The 16,876-nt window shown below is 40.8% G+C and overlaps 2 protein-coding genes across 2 annotated transcripts; one reads left to right on the forward strand and one right to left on the reverse strand.

Annotated features, from left to right (window-relative positions):
• Positions 1–301: 301 nt before the first annotated feature.
• cytip (cytohesin 1 interacting protein) lies at positions 302–3,678 on the forward strand. Its single transcript, XM_054615504.1, has 8 exons — positions 302–556; positions 893–942; positions 1,115–1,169; positions 1,306–1,408; positions 1,640–1,733; positions 1,877–1,943; positions 2,056–2,122; positions 2,347–3,678. Exons 1-8 carry the CDS (start codon positions 389–391, stop codon positions 2,820–2,822), a joined length of 1,080 nt encoding a protein of 359 aa, XP_054471479.1. The 5' UTR covers positions 302–388; the 3' UTR covers positions 2,823–3,678.
• A 3,146-nt stretch (positions 3,679–6,824) lies between these two features.
• Positions 6,825–12,726, reverse strand: LOC129104618 (polypeptide N-acetylgalactosaminyltransferase 5). The gene is given in 11 exon segments (XM_054615392.1): positions 6,825–7,723; positions 7,937–8,089; positions 8,457–8,537; positions 8,863–9,192; positions 9,303–9,420; positions 9,503–9,622; positions 9,723–9,858; positions 10,269–10,388; positions 11,303–11,469; positions 11,586–12,519; positions 12,522–12,726. Coding segments are annotated over 11 exon segments (2,499 nt in total). The 5' UTR covers positions 12,724–12,726; the 3' UTR covers positions 6,825–7,585.
• Between the last annotated feature and the right edge of the window lie 4,150 nt (positions 12,727–16,876).

Here is a 16,876-nt window from a genome sequence, read left to right on the forward strand (position 1 = left end):
GAAAGTGAGAGTGAGAGAGGGTGGAAGCAGGTGCTGGTGAAGGCGTGAGGTGGCAGTTTCTCATGCATTGCTGATTTCTGACAGACCATAAATCGAATTGCTTCGACTGCAAAAAGGGAAGGGGACTATTTGAAGGGGAATCACAAGAAATAAGCTCCTTCCTTTGATTTTCAATACAGATTTTCAATACTTCTTAAGAAAGAAGGACAAAAAAAAGATAAAAGGTGAACAGGAAATTACATTTGTGAGGCAGGTCCACCACAACGATCACATGACGTGGATATCCGTTTGAAACATTGTGCTCTTGGCTGCACAGCGGGGCAGGGCCACACAATCACTGAAGAGCTGCTGCAGCAGGACGTGATGGCGCTTTGAGGACTACTCTACCATGCAGTCCACCATGAATTTCAATGGACTTCCACGTCAGGGCAGCCAAGATAATTTCATTCTGGATAATACTCTGAGGAAGAAATGTTCCCTTTGGTACCGACGTTCACTGAGGGGAAACAATGATCGACAACGGCACAACACAGGCTCTCTGCAAAGAGTATGCAAGGTGAGACAATAAATCAAGTGTGATATATGGCTGGAATATAAAGTGCTCACACACACTTTTACAATTCAAATTAGACATCCTGAAACATACACATATAAACTTGATAAGAGCTGAGATATTTCTTAAACAGTATTGTTCTATAGTTAGAATCAACTGCGTAACAAAAGTACAGCAGCTCCCTGCAACTGGCCGAAAGCCTTTCAACAATTTTAATCTTTTTAGCACTGTAGGATCAACATGTTCTCACATTGAACAACCTCTTAAGTTCCCAGAGAAGTTTAAAACTTATAATATAATATTGTTTTAAAGAGGAACTCTGCATTTCTCCTTTTGCAGCCCAAACAAACCCGCTCCAACTCACTGGTTGATTACTCTGACCCACAAAGGTAAATATACCAAGTGTGATGTGCAATTTATCTTAAAAAAGGTTTCACCTTTAACCCTACTATAATAATATATGTATTGCATTTTTGTTTTATTGAAGAGGAGGTTTAAATACATAAAGAGCAGTTCCTAAAATATTTATTTTCTCATGTTTTGCTTTTCTCCTTTGCACAGGACCACGATTGTACTGGAAAAACAAGACAATGAAACATTTGGTTTTGAAATTCAGGTAATCACATTTTATACTCCTACATGTTGATGTCATGCATCTTAATCTCTGATTCTAGAGTATTTTTTATGCTCACTCTATGTGTAAGAGGATCTTTTTTTATAGAAAAGTATTGACAAATGGTCTCTTGTTGCAGACCTACGGCCTGCAGCTGAAGGAAAGCTCTGCAGTGGAGATGTGCACGTTTGTGTGCAAAGTGCACGAGGATAGCGCTGCTGAGAATGCTGGCCTGACCGCAGGTGAACCACCCACACCCTCTATACAGGCCCTACGCCGGCTTACATACATACCAAACCCTCAGACCTTATTGGGCCTCTCTGGTTTACTTATTGACACATATGTCACTTGCCACCCACGTAAACACCCACACACACATACCACCTCACACACTGATGCACATGTACAATGGAAATTCATGTTGTCTTCTCATTATTTATTAGTTCTCTTTTTTGCATCCTCATTTATTGCAGGAGATATTATCGTCACCATCAACGGGGTCAGCGTTGAAGGATCATCTCATCAGCACATACTTGATCTCATAAAAGAATCCACCAACAGTCTAAAGTGAGTACCCAAAAAATTAAAAAATGGATGTACAATAAAGCACAAGAGGGGATAAATCTACTGAACAAAAAATAAAAACAGTATCATAACAGTGTTTGCTGATGAAAGTGTGTGTGTGATTATGTGTTGCTATGTGATTCCAGGATGGAGACTGTATGTGGGAATATAGTGAAGCAGATAGAGCTGGAGAAGAGGATGAACCTGCTTAAGGTATGTCTCTTTGACCCTGTCAATGTTTGTGGTGGACATACTGCAGCTAGTATTGCAGCCTACAAATGATACAACTGATAACTTACTGGAAGTGTTCTTTTTGCCCATACAGCAATCACTACGTGAGAAATTGGTGGAGCTGCAAGCCCTAACATTACAGGAAAAACGTCTGATGCGAGGTGAGAGGGTTTGTTCAGCTGTCAGACCACAGCACTTCCTTTCTCACAGCCATACTCATCTTCTGAAGCGAGACTGTTTATGATGTGAATTCAAGTGTCAACTCCAGATAAATGAGAAGAAGGAGATCCCCTGAAAATGAACACAGAAGATGCTGACGAACTTCCTGTTGCAAATTTCTCGTCATTTGTAGCTTTCACTCACAGGGACTTTGTTATGTTTTCAGGTAACTTGAACAACAGCAGCCTCCACCTCTCAGACTGCTCAGCGATCCTGAGCTCCCCCACAGGCCGCTGTGGCCGGCGTTTTTCTAGTGGCAGTAGTTACAGGAGCATGATGACAGAGGACAGTGACCAGGCCAGTGTGTTTGGGGATCTGTGCTCTCCCAGCCCATGCAGTGCAGCCAGCTCCACAGACGACAGCTGCTTCTTCTCCAGAGATTTTCCCTCACATGACAGCTCGCACAGGTTTTCCTCGAGCTCCAGCCGACATCACCAATCCCTCAGCCGCTGCAGCAGCTCCAGTTTGGCCGACAGCAGCAGCTCCCTCTCTCCTTCCTGGGAGGAAACAAGGATCTCCTCCTTGTTTGGCACCCTGCCCCGTAAAAGCAGGAGAGCCAGTGTTCGCAAACACATCCTGAAGTTAATTCCTGGACTCCAGCGATCAGTGGAAGAGGAGGAGATCGGAACAAACGCTCAGTGACTGTTGTTCACATGCTCCTTGTGTCTACTTGATATCATGGGTTAACATGGTTTCTCCTGCTCTTGTTGCAGAAAGAAATATGTTCTGTAAAGAAGTGTTTCCCCACACTTAAGGTTGGGTTGAACCTTTAAAAGAACTCTGTCTTTGCCTTCATGGGAACACAGAGATGACAGACATTTTGGCACTTGGCATTTGTCAATGTCAAAGTTTACTCAAGAGGGTTCTGAGCCTTAAAGTTGAGCCGGGCTCACTGTTTGGCTTAGACGTGTGGTAGCACAAAAGCATTATGAAAATATTATTTTGTTTAAATGGATGTATGCATACACAATTATAATGTATATAGATGAGATTATGTATCCTACTAGCTTGAATAAAAAACTGCATTAATCAGAATGGTCTGAACTAGTAGCTGTACTCATGTAGCACCTTGGATTTCCAAATAAGACTATTGCGACTTTCTGATTGAGAACAATAAATTTTTCAGGTCACATAGACATTTAAAAAGTGTTCTTATTCTGTCCCGTTCAGGTGCTGAAAACAAAAACCAAAGCTCTACTCAGTATAAATATCTTCTCAGCTCAAAACAGGATGTGGGCGCAAAGGGTGCTACTTAACTGTTTTCATTTCTTACATTATTTTTGGGTGTGTACAACTGTCGGTGTTTGTTTAGAAACACTGAAACTGTTTCTTGTAAATTATGAATGTATTAAATGTGCAAGTTTCATTTTCAGCGGCAAGAAAATACAACTTTTTACAGAATGTCAGGCTTTATTTTTGGGTATCAAATCAAGAACATCTGTATGCAAAAGATAATAAACTTGAAGTCTTACAAACCAACCAGTGTTTTCCTTTAAATACCAGATCATAATGAACAATCATTCTAAAGTTACACTTACAACACACAAACAAGTATTATTTTTCGTAATGAACAATAGTTTGTAAAACATGGAGCTAAACACTTGAGAATAGAAACCTCACACATTTCCTGTAAGAAGTCTCACTTCTTTGGTTTCCTGCTGCTGATGCTAAAGAGAAAGAGAGAAAGAGATGGAGGGAGAGAGAGAGAGAGAGAGGAAGGGGCAATATCACATTACGATAAATTAAACAGAGTTTTCCTGCACTTGATGATAACCATTCTCAAGAAAGATTTTAAAGCTGTAAAACCACTTCTTTTATACTTGTTTGTGTGTTATGAAGCAGAAAATGAAATGATTTCATCATGAAAGGTTGTGTTGCATGCAGACCGTGTGGAGAAAGCATTCACATCCTTACATACGAAGAGTAAAAGTAGTAGCTCTGCAGTAAAATAACTCCTATGTCTGATTATCATAGAACATTATTAGATTGTGCATGTAAGCAGCTTTTCACTGTAACTTGTTGGATCCATCTTTAAGAACCTATAAACAAAAAACTGAGGGTTGTGACATGATTAAAGGGAGATGAAAAACCACAAATCTATACTTGGAGTATTCTCTAATATTTGCTTTTTTGTGAAATACTGGAGAGTTAACATGCTGTTATATCAGCATTGCAGGTGCCTTAGTTAAGATGCAATGGTATTTATATGCACTTAAAACAGAGCTTAGCTTCAGCACGTGCAAAAAACACAGTTGGCTCAGACGGTGAAACACTGTTAGGAAAAACCTATAGGAGAATGTTAATCCAGACTCAAAACCTTACAGAATGAAGGTAGTCACCCAACAGAGATTATAGTACAATCACTTCAATGCGCAGATGCCGGAGTCACAAAGAGTCTTTGTTGGTGCCACAACAAAACCCCTGTTCTTCGGTTGTTCGACATGCACATAGACTTACATGGTACTAGCACTAGAGAGCACACTTGAGACCCTGACCTTGCACTACTAACTGAAATGCAGGATGGATTTCTTCCTCACTCTTTGACAAAGTAGGATAAGAAGAATATCTGGTAACATGCTTGGAACGGTGGAAAGCTCAAATTTTGATATGAGAAACAGTGAGCAAAAAAACAGCTTAGAGCATTGAAGCTTGACTGTTTTCGATATCATAGAGGAAAGAAAAACAGACAGATGGAGATGGAGACAAGCACAATGCCTCCAAAGGCCCCGAGGCTCACAGTAGAAGAAGATTCACTCCCTTCCCAGGTACTGGAGATCATCGGAGGGATCACTTTTGAGGCCCTCCAGACCCTGGAGGATCCTGAAGACAGAGACGTGTGGTCAATGGAGGAGGGTGATGACTCTGTGTTCTACAGTGATGACGACCGAGCTCATCAGGAAATAAGAGCAAACACATCCTGTGGTTTTGGTGCAAACGACCGCAAGCTTCTTGTGAACAGTGTGGCAGCCGATGAGGATGATACGGGGGAAGAATCCCTTTTGGACGAAGAAATCACAGAGTTGGCGACGGAAGTGACTCAGCAGGTCATTCTGACTGAGCAAGAAGAGAAACAACAAGAGCTCCAGAAACCAAAAACTGTACCTATGGATCAGTCAGATCCTGCAGAACCAGGAGCACAGTCTAACCTAACTCCAGAGAAGTCAGCGAGCACCTGTGGAGAATCTCTGAATGGTACAATTACAGACATGCAAACACAGCAAAATACATCAGCAGAAAAAGGTAAGAGGAATTTAGCATTTTTGTGTGGTAAAATAGATTGTTTTTTTAAGGGAGGTTTTTGTTTACAGAATGCAAAACAGATTCTCTTTTCCTCTTCTTTTCAGCGAATCTACCAGTTGGGAAAGAAGAAGTGACCCCAAACATTGAACCTGTATATAAAGCCAATGAGCAGCGTTATACCAGGCTGAACGGGGAGGCAGACGACCCAGAGCAGAATTCTAGTGCTGATCTCCAGATGTCAGGTGAAAGGCAGCTCCCTGTTGGGTTCCATCAAAACTCCAGTCCAGGCTACTCCACTCTGCCTCTGCCAAAGAAATCCTTCAACCACCTCTCTTCCTCCAAATACGGCACCGTGTCCTACCGCAAGATCCGCAGAGGCAACACCCGGCAGAAGATAGAGGAGTTTGAGTACATGGTGATGAATTTATAAGATGGTTGTTATAAGATCTTTTAAGGAAAATTGAAACTGCTGGTCATGATCCATAACAAAACTGACTGCTCATCTATGCCATGTGGTGCACAGTTTACATATTTATTTGTTCTAAAATCTACTTGTAAATTTAGAAAATCTCTGATGCAACTCTCTAGGTGAAACAAGATTTCCAAATGAAGAGTGCTGTTGTTATCTGGGAGAGCAATGCCTCATAAACATCTCATATCTAATATGTACTTTATATTTTAATTTGATGGTTTTACGATGCGCCGAAAGATGGGCAGCGACTCCACTGACGTCAGGACAGCAGAGTCGCTGCCCATCTTTCGGCGCAGGCTGAAAACTCACCTCTTCAAGAAGCACTACCCTGAGCCTTCCTCGTAGCACTTATTGTATTCGTATCAGTTCGCTGCACTTATTGTATTCGTATTAGTTTATTGCACTTATCCTATTCGTATTAGTTTGTTGCACTTATTGTATTCGTATTAGTTTGTTGCAATCCTATTTGTTTAGTTTGTTGCAATTATTGTATTCGTAAATCTGCTTCTGCACTATACTTTTGCTCTGGTTTATGCTTTGAGATGCTTGTTTAAGAAAGGAGATGCACTTATGACTTCTGGTGACTAGTAGTTCTCTTGAATACCTATGTTGAATACACTTCCTGTAAGTCGCTTTGGATAAAAGCGTCTGCTAAATGACTGTAATGTAATGTAATGTAATATAAGATGAAAACATCTTGTTATGTAAAGCAGGTATTTGAGCAGAAGATTACATAAATAAGACGCTCAGGGCTTTATAATCCTACTAATAGCTAAGCTGTTGTTTGGTATTAGAGCTGCGGTATCTTAACCTCTAGTATTATGGTAAACATTTTCGAGTGATAAACTAAACATACATACTTACATGTCCGAAAGACTGGTGGATACAAAATAATAATAAAGAGATACATGCTATTAAATCTTTATCTCCATCATTTTATTTTTAGTTTCTTAATCAAATGCATATCTCTCAGTACTTGGTGAAGGGGTTTGATAAGGGGTCACTTTATCACAGCACAGGTTTATTGCATGTTTTGAACAACACTTCCCTCTAGTGACAAGAAGAAATTTATAAAAAAAGAGACAGTTTTCACAACAAAACCAACACCTAAATAATGCTTAAAATTATAGAAGCAGCTGTTTCACCCATGTGCCTCATCAAACATAAAAGTAAAAGACATCTGGAAAAGATGATGTCTCACAGGAAATTCGTGATATGTTTAGTACTAATACATTCTACATGACAGGGGAGTAAAGTCATTAAATCAGACCCAGTAGAGCAAACACAAAAAGAAAAATATTTTTTACATCTCAAATATAACAGTCACTGTTGTATCTTTGGCAGTGAGATGATATGTTGTTCTCAAAATGGAGTGTTCTTCCGTAGACATTCACTTGAATCCCTTTAGCAAACTCTGGTCCACATCTTCCTAAACAGAGGGAAGATGCTCTCTTTCTTCTGATACAAGTGTTTTAAACTCGAGGTCCGTCCGTGGCGATATAATCAAAAAGGAAATTAGAAACATTGCACATCCCCCACACCCTCTGCTTTACACCACCCACGTTAGCGCCACCAAAGTACTTCCCGCCTCCTCTTGACCGCTGGGTGTTGAGTCAGGACCACAGACCGTTCTGTAACATGAGGCCACTGAAGGACTCTATAGTGCATGTTTTACACATTTTAATTCTCGTAACTAAGCGTGGTAGTGTGTGAACTGCCACTTTTGGAAGGCGTTTCTGGTTTCACATGGATTCAGCTTAAGAGTGTCACCCTTAGGCCCCGCCTCCAGGCACATGTGGTTGGACACAAACTCTGCGATGAGGTGATCCTCCTTCACGAAAGACAAAAAAGGATAACATGATTAACGTTTTAGTCTCTTAAAACTCTCTGATTCTACTACACTTATTCCAACTGACAGCAACATTTTGAAGCGGGCCAGTCCTGTTGTTTGTATTACAGAGACTAAGAAAATGACACGAGTATAGAAAGGAGAGAGAAACAGAGACAGCAGACAAAACAAACGGCACATCCAAAGTCAACCTACCAGAGCGGAGTTGGATGATTTGTGGAACCAGCGGTGTTCAGGCTTGGCGTTGTCACATAACTGTAAAGCAAAGCCGCTGCCCTTGCCGTGGGGAACGACACATAGATCTTGCTGGCGAACATGTCTCATCCAGGTGTAATTAAAGTGCTGACTCTGAATACCAGAGAGAGAAAAGTAGAGAGAAGAGTGACAAGGATGTAATTATGTCCCATGAAAAATGAAAGATTTTTGAGGGATGGCTCAGCGGCTGGTCTGAATCCAAAAAGACCACATTTAGAAAGGCTTGGCCTCGTTATTGGACTTCACCCTTGTTTATCGTGGCTTGCTTCCTGTCTTGGACTCTGATTGCATCTGACCTGATCTAGATTGGTTCCAGGATACTTTGGTCTTGCCCCGCCATAATTGCCACAGTCGTGAAGCCAAAATTGCACAATATCCGAATGTTTTTGTTCTGAACATCTGAAACATTTGCTATATTTTTGTAGTCAAATAATCTGTTAAATAAAATGAAGACACCCACCTGCTTGCTGAGGTCGCATACGTCAAACGACAGAGAGCCTTTCTGCAGATTGAGGCACTTTCTTAAGCCACGATTAAAGACCTACAAAGGAAAAATGAGATGAAAAACAATGTATAAAGTTAAATAAATTGAAACAACAGCACTGCAAAGCACTGTTTACTCATTTAGAGTTACGCATTACAATGGGTCTTGTTGCTGTTTTTATTGCCTTCAATGGATCCTGACAGAAAGCTTTCACAAGCTTTAAAAGATAGCTTATGTATTGTTCCAAAGCAGCACAATCACAGTCTGTGTTTGGGTTTGTCATCACAGATAACAATAGCTCAATTGATGGAAAGCAGAACAGGCATTTATTTTTTAAGTGATCTTTTAGGGAAACGTAAACAAAGTTTATTCAACAACTTACCAGGCCTTCAGCTTTGACTAAGGGAGGCTTCATATCTGGATACACGTTATCCAGGTACCACTTGAAGCTCTTGCATTGGAGCCTCTTCCTCAGCTCAATCTGCCCGGTGAGGTTGCCGATGTTGATGGTCTTTTTATCCAGCAGGTGTTGGTAGCCGTGGCCGTAGAAAAGGTCCTTGTACTCGTCCAGCCAGACCTCTGCCACCCTCGCCAGGTTACGCTCCACCGTCTTCTGCCTGTCTTTGGGGAACTTGTAGGGATTCTGTCCTCGGAAGATGTGTCCCACTCGAGAGCAGGGGATAATCTCGATTTCCCCTCCACACATCCAGATCTGTACAAATGTGCAACACGTAGGATAAGGAGTCATGAGAGAGAACTATCGAAGGGGGTTCACAAACACCTGTGTCCAATACTTGTGTCTGAATAAGATGAGTGATATACCTTAAATGAAATCTCCATGTTCTCCCCGCCCCACACATCCAGGCCTTCATCGTAAGCACCAAGCTCATAGAAGTATTTTTTGTCTATGGAGAACAGACCTCCAGCCATAACTGGACATCTGTGAGATAAGAGAAAATAAAGATGAAGTACAAATAATAATAATAATACAATATGAACATATAAATTGACTGTTTAGGTACCTGATGGGGTCTGAGATGGTCATGTTGTTCTTCTTAATGTACTCCTCTGGTAACGCACTCCAGCCAAAAACCAAAGGCCATTTGAAAATACCTCTTTGGAAGTTGTCAACTAGCATGTAACTATAAAGAGGAAGGAAAGAAAAACAAAAAAAAACAAACTTCAAAATGACATTTACTTCCACATTACTCGAAAAGTCAAATATAGACAGTGTTGAGTCACCTCATGTCCTTATCACTGATGACTTCAATAACCGGACAGGGAACCTTCTTACGGTCCAGATAAACTCTCTCCAGCAGCGGCTCCAGCCAGCCCACGTTGCATTCAATGTGGGAGTCGAGGAAGGTAAGAACCTCACCTACAGGGCGTTGAGAGGACACAAGCATCCTGCTGCCGTTAAACAAATAACCACACGAGCATTTATAAGAGCGCAACCCTTGAGAGGCAATTGTTTGTTTAGGTAAGTAAACAATATGCATACAATAGGTGGGTCTCTACTGAACACATAATGTGCAGTGCAGCTCAGTGTGACTTGTAAATGATATTGCTTTCATGTTCCAGTTGTTACAAGACTATTATTCCATATGTGAACTTTCACATTTTAGTGTTATATAATCCACATGATTTGACAATTTCATGCAACAACTGCCTTCATCTTTCTTTGAGGGACATATCCCCTCATCTTTGCAGCCGTCATCTTTGTTCATAGTAAATATGCAAACCATACATTAGAGATATTTATGAAAATAAAAGTATAGCAGTGGTTACCTTTGGCTACAGCAGCTCCGGCCAGCCTGGCCCTGATGAGGCCCTGCCGCTCCTTCAGACGGATGATTCGCACTTTGGGGAACTGGGACATGTACGTATCCAGCTGCTTTTTCAGATAGTCTGCCGTCAGAAAATATTACAAATGATTTTACAACACTGGCAGCAGACACAAGTGCATGAAGCTCGAACAGATGACATACAGCAATTAAAATGTGAAAACCTATTTAGATCCACTTAGCTTAAACTTGCACAAATGACCAGGAACCATGTAATGGGCGAGTCTTTAATAATAGTTTAGGACTTTTTTTTTTTTCTTCAATATACTTAAAGTTACATATTTCATATTGAAATGTTAGTTGCTACATTTGAATGAAAAGCTCCAACTATAATCATGTGCATTACATAGTGCTCTATTCATTAACTGATGATATCAGCTTTAGAAACTTTTTGAAACTTCATTAGTCCTCCAGAGAGCAGTTTCTCGTTTATCATCAACTGTTAAATGTCTCGCTTCATACGTATCATTGTCACAACTCTTGTATCCACATAGCTTGGATAGTACTCAAAAAAACGTTTATAGAATGCATGAAAGTAAATCAAAACAAAACAAAAAAGGTCACACAGAGTTGTGCGACTCATCTTGATTTTGGTGGACCTGGACCTCGTTGTGGATGAAAATAAGAAATTGGTGTATGTATGTGAGAAAAATTACCGGGGTTTTTCAAACTAAGGCTCTGGGGTTAAAAAATACCTTTATTTTTTTAAACTCTCAAATATTGGTATTGACTTTGGCCAGTTTTGACAAGGCTCTAGGGTTAAAACTGACTTCACCCAAAGAAAATCCATATGACAAATAAACATATGATAAAGCAGTTAAGAGAAAGAAAGCCTAGAGTCAGATAAGAAAGGTTGATAAAGTTAGTATATTAGTTTGCCTATAAAACATTAGGCTATAAACAAGCAATCGTATCTTGTTTAGCACAGCCCTGTACATAATGCCAGAGCCCCACCCGTGATGCATTCAGGACACATACCTTTTGTGCTGAAGTCATCCACCAGAATGATCTCTGTGAGGAGGTGTGGTGGAGATCTGTTGAGCACACTGTGCACAGAGCGGAGGAGCGTCGACCACACTTCATCCACGAAACAGAAAATCACGCTGGTGGACGGCAAGTTATCGTGGACCAGATTCTGTGCACACCTGGGAAAAAACAACAACAACAACAACAACAACAACAGAGAAAAATCAGCAAAAAAAATAAATAAATTCAGCTTAAAGGCACGTTGAGAGGTAAAATGTAGAGGATAAAGACTCACGTCTCCGGCCTGGTGTCTGGGACGGCACGGTCCACTGGAATCTTGTCGCTCAGGAAGACGTTAAAGTGCCCTTCGTTCCACCTCTTCTTCACATCTGCATCTTCATTACTGGCGGCAAGTGCTGCCTGACCAAACTGCCCCACCGCGTTGGCATCTCTGGGAGCGTTAGTCAAATCCAGAGCAAACACTTTGTGGACAGCGTGTGAACTTCTGACAACAGTGGAGTTACCTTTGGAGTCCTCTGCTGCCTGGAGCTTGATTGCAAGTTTCTGGGTTTCCTTCGGTTCCTTCAGGTCACTCTTGGCGAGGTCACTCTTGGCGACCGCCCTGACGTGTTTCTCCTCCGTTTTATCATTTACATCCTTTCCTTTTACGTCCTTATCTGTTGTTTTAACAGGGTGTGCCTCCCCGCCCTGAGGCAGACTCACATCTGTTCCAGTCTTGGCCTTAGGTTCATTCTTGCCTTTTTCATTTGTCTTTGAATCAATTTTGTCCACAGCTTTTTGTACATCTCCAGTTTTAGTGGGTCCTTTCTGTAGTGGAGCATGTTTGTTTTCCTCAACACCAGGTGGCACTTTGGTTATATTAGGAACTACCACAGGTAACGTTGCTTTAACAGAGCCATCTATTACTCTACTTTCCTCTAATTTAACCTCATTCAGATCCAAGTTCACTGCTTTCTTCTTTGCAGGACTATCCTGCTTTGGTGTGACATTTTGTACTACAGCTCCTTCTTTATGGTCAACACCAACATATTTGGGATTGTCAATCTTGGGAAGATTATCTCCCTGGTGATGAAGAGAGTCAGTCTTTTTATCCGGTGTCTGGCCTCCCTGTCTGTACACATGAGCTAGTTCGACGCTTGAACCGACTGGTCCTTTCCAAGCGTGCGTAACAGCCAAGTCCACCCTCTGGATCGGGTGTTTAAACCCCGTCTCAGGTCCTGTGACACCCGGGCCTGCTGTTTGAAGACCTCCCTGTCTCTCACCACTCGCTCCTTCAGCAGCTGGCTGTTCACGTCGTTCATTGACATGCGAAGTGCAGCCATGTCGAGCAGCAGCCAAACGATAGAGGCGATGAACACAAACGCAAGAACCCTCCCACTTCCCCTCAAGTATCTCCTAATCCTCATCATCATTCTTTCGGGTTTTTTTTTTTTTTTTTTTTTTTTTTTTTTTTTTTTTTTTTTTTTAAATAACTTCCACGTGAAAAGAAAAGAGTAAATGTCAAAGTATCATAGTGTGGGATTCACTTACAAGTTTAGGGAAAACTTTTATTTTCTTTGGAGGAGTTATCTGCCTGCGTGGCATGCTGGACGCACGACCCGGAGGAGCAGTCGGTGTTGCCATTCAGGAACACAGCAGCGAGTGACACCCATAACTCAGCCCAGCACAAAGGTACAGTGTTATGTTCCCATACCGTGTCGCTCGGGTCACCTCTTTCGTCAAGCAAAAAAAAAAAATATATATATATATTTATATATATATATAAAGCTCCGTCACTAACAGAAACTTGGCTGAAGTTGTCGGCTTTCTTCTCTGGATCTCCACGCCACAACTTTGACTGACATAGTAGCGACCAACTTCCACTCCTGTAGGTAAACTCTGATTGGACAGATAAGCAGGGAAGTCTCGGCTTACCGCACGGAGCTGACGGCAAAGTTAGATAAGGTTAGATAGAAAGCTACAGGAAGTGTTCAAAATAAAACCGTTCACAGTTTGCACAGAGGACACTTAAAAAAAAAAAAGAAAAAAAAAAGGGTGGACTTGGCTGTTACGCACGCTTGGAAAGGACCAGTAGGGTTCAAGCGTCGAACTAGCTCATGTGTACAGACAGGGAGGCCAGACACCGGATAAAAAGACTGACTCTCTTCATCACCAGGGAGATAATCTTCCCAAGATTGACAATCCCAAATATGTTGGTGTTGACCATAAAGAAGGAGCCGTAGTACAAAATGTCACACCAAAGCAGGATAGTCCTGCAAAGAAGAAAGCAGTGGGGAAAAAAAAGATAAATATGTACAGTACCAGTCAAAAGTTTGGACACACCTTCTCATTCAATGGTTTTTTTTTTTTTTTTTTTTTTCTACATTGTAGATTAATATTGAAGACATCCAAACTATGAAGGAACACATATGGAATTATGTGGTAAACAAACAAATGCTGAACAAACCAGAATATGTTTTATATTTTAGATTCTTCAAAGTAGTTGAATGAGAAGGTGTGTCCAAACTCTTGACTGGTACTGTATATAATACTTTTTCGCTCATTTCCAACACCAATTTGAGGTAGATGGTGGACTTCAATAATGAGTCTCAAACATGGCATAAAAGTGTAGCAGCCATGTTTTACTGCTTGCACTCTATTTAGGTTGCATTTTCTCAATTTGCCGCCCATGTGTTTTCTACTATACATTTACTTGTTCTGCAGCTTTTGACCAAGTCACATGAGTCTGCCAGTTGCCATGTAGATGTTCAAACTTTCCATAATCTCTCCAGGACTTCACATGCACATTTGCCAGGCAAGTCATAGAGTGGGGGATTTTCGACCCAGGCATCATCCATTTTGGATAAAGCTGATCATTATGATAATTATGTTGTTTTTTTCATCAGAAATCCTTCTGCTGATGACCCGGTTGAAACTTTCAGAACAAGTTAGTGAACAAGTGGACCTTGAGTTGAGACAGATGTCAACTGCTTTTTCCAAGGCCTGCTTACCGTCAGGCTGAAGGGTCAATGTGTAGGATATGGCCATCATTTTAGTTTTAAACATTAGAAAATGTACTTACATCATCAACAAAATATGAAGAAGGTACAGTGATGGCGTTATGTCAAAGACGTATAATTAGACGAGAAGAGACGAAGGTGCGGGTTGTTTTCTGGTTTCTGACATTGGATTTAATGCAATGAACAGCCCACAGTTAGTGGCACAAACACACAGATGGCTAATGTAAACTTTATCCCAATGCCTGACATATCAAATTTCAGAAGTTCTGTTGTCTTCTTATCTGGCCCTGCTGTTTGTTAGTTGTTGTTTTTTAACTGATGACTATTGAGTTTGAGGAGTTTGTATGGACCTAGCAGTAGAGTTAAAATGCTGCCTGCTTATTTCTTTGGAGCATTTGGCTAGACTTTACACTTTGCAACTTTTAGATCAACATGGATGAGTAGTCCCAGCTGGTGCTCACAACCATGGAAAGTTTCACCACGTATATTTCCATTACTGAACTAATCTGCGGATGAGGACCGCGTGATTTGATGGAAAGCTCTAGAAAAAGCCACTGATGTGATCTTGATTTGATATTGTTTTTGTCAACTGCTGTATCCTTTACCCAGAGGGAAGTTTAAAGCTCAATTATTGCAACAAATTCTTTATTATTCGAACTTTATTCTGAAGGTCTTGACCGGACTTGATTTCTTAACGCTTTATAACTTGACGGTGACGTTGGCTAAAAGTATAGCCAGTAGCCAATAGAGTCGGCGTCAACCTGCAGGCTTCATGTAACGCTCAGTTTGACAGTTAGGCTTTGACAACATCAGGTCAATTGACGTGGAACCCTGCGTGACGTGTGGACAAGTAAGAATAGCACGGTGAACAATAGCGCCGCTCCTTTAAATGCAGTATAACTTGATAAACCGCTGTGATTAATCCAGAGGCTTTATGTGCTGTCAGAAAATATGCCAAACACGTGTAGGCTTACTGCCCCAAAGTTGCCACAATTATAATATAAATGGGAACATTTTAAATGCTATTTTCATCCTTTAATTTATGCTAAACTTTAGGTTTAAGTGATTAATCATTTTAGTCTAGTGAATGTCAATAATTATATTTGTCATCAGCTCACTGTGATGTATTTCTTTTTAAATGATCTTATTATATGTATCTCTAAGTTTGACCAACACTTGATAAAGTTAATGTTCAGATCTGATGAAAAAAAATCATAATTTTGGGTCACTCAATTGGTCATAATGAGATAAAAGGCTGCTTTATTGTTTAATATTAGTCCTACTGTAAACAGAGGGGAAAATATTTATTTAGGACTGCAACTCAGGATTTGAATTATTGTTTCATCAGCTGTTCAATGTTGTGGTTAAGCCAATAGCCTAATTGTTTAGTCCATGAAATCACAGTTTCCCAAAAGCCGGAGACGTTTTTAAATGTCTTGTTTGTCTGAGCAACAGCCTGAAACACCAACATATTCAGTTTAACTAAAACAGAGAAAAACAGCAAATCCTCCCATTCCAGAGGCTGGAAGTGAAACAACGACAATCAGTTATCGGATTTAATTTCTGTTGAAAAGCTAATCGATTAATCTGCCTATTGTTGTAGCTCTAATTTAATTCTGAGATTATGTTCCTGTATTTAGAGCCAATACAGTCAGTTTGACAGTGATTTAGATATTTAGACCTTTAAAGATATGATACAAAACAAACAAACCAAAAAAACAACAACCAAATCTTCATATTTTATGCTCTGGTAATGGTGAATCCAACTATACTCGGAAAAGCAAAATAGCCTTACACTTGTTATGTAAAATGCAGTTCTACCAAACATCTTTGTTAGCAAAATATGCACACAACCAACCATAGAAACACAATAGGCGCAGAACATTCTAGTGAAATAACCGATATCTTAAAACGCCAGTATTTTTCACATACAACACGCAGATGTGCACAGGCACACATGCCCAATCACATTTGTAAAACCTGTGTTACTGCAGCCATTAGGCAGTGATTAGTGAAGGCAACGACAGGTTTTCCTCTTCATCAGCAGGCCTCTCCTGGGAGTTCCATTGGCTCCATCCAGCCTATTAACGCTCCCCAACATGAGGAGGGAGGGGAGTGGTACCTCCCATGGTGGCTGCCCTTAGCCGCACTACACACGCTTTCATTAGTGTGTTAGCTAAATGATTGGCCTCAGGACAGCCCCCGAGCCCTGCAATGCATGTGTTAGCTTATATGTTCCATCCACTGGGCAATTTATTCATTTATTCACCCGTTTCTGCATTCACACTCATGATGGCATCATTTGGTAAATTTGATTGTATTTTCTCTAAACTGGATGGGCACAGCGTTTTGAGAAAACACCAGCGACACAGAGGTGACAGAGCATACCGCAGTGAAAGTCCATCACCAGCGTTAATATTACACAGGATTTCACTCATAGCATTACCTGAAGTAAAACAACGTGCAAACACACAGGTGTATGTGCTTCTCTTACTAATGGACTACACCGTAGAGGGGACATGATTATTCTATCAATTGATAAGTCTGCAATCATGTTCATAATTGA

Source organism: Anoplopoma fimbria, chromosome 16, assembly GCF_027596085.1.
Source record: "Anoplopoma fimbria isolate UVic2021 breed Golden Eagle Sablefish chromosome 16, Afim_UVic_2022, whole genome shotgun sequence".
NCBI classification, from domain to species: domain Eukaryota; kingdom Metazoa; phylum Chordata; class Actinopteri; order Perciformes; family Anoplopomatidae; genus Anoplopoma; species Anoplopoma fimbria.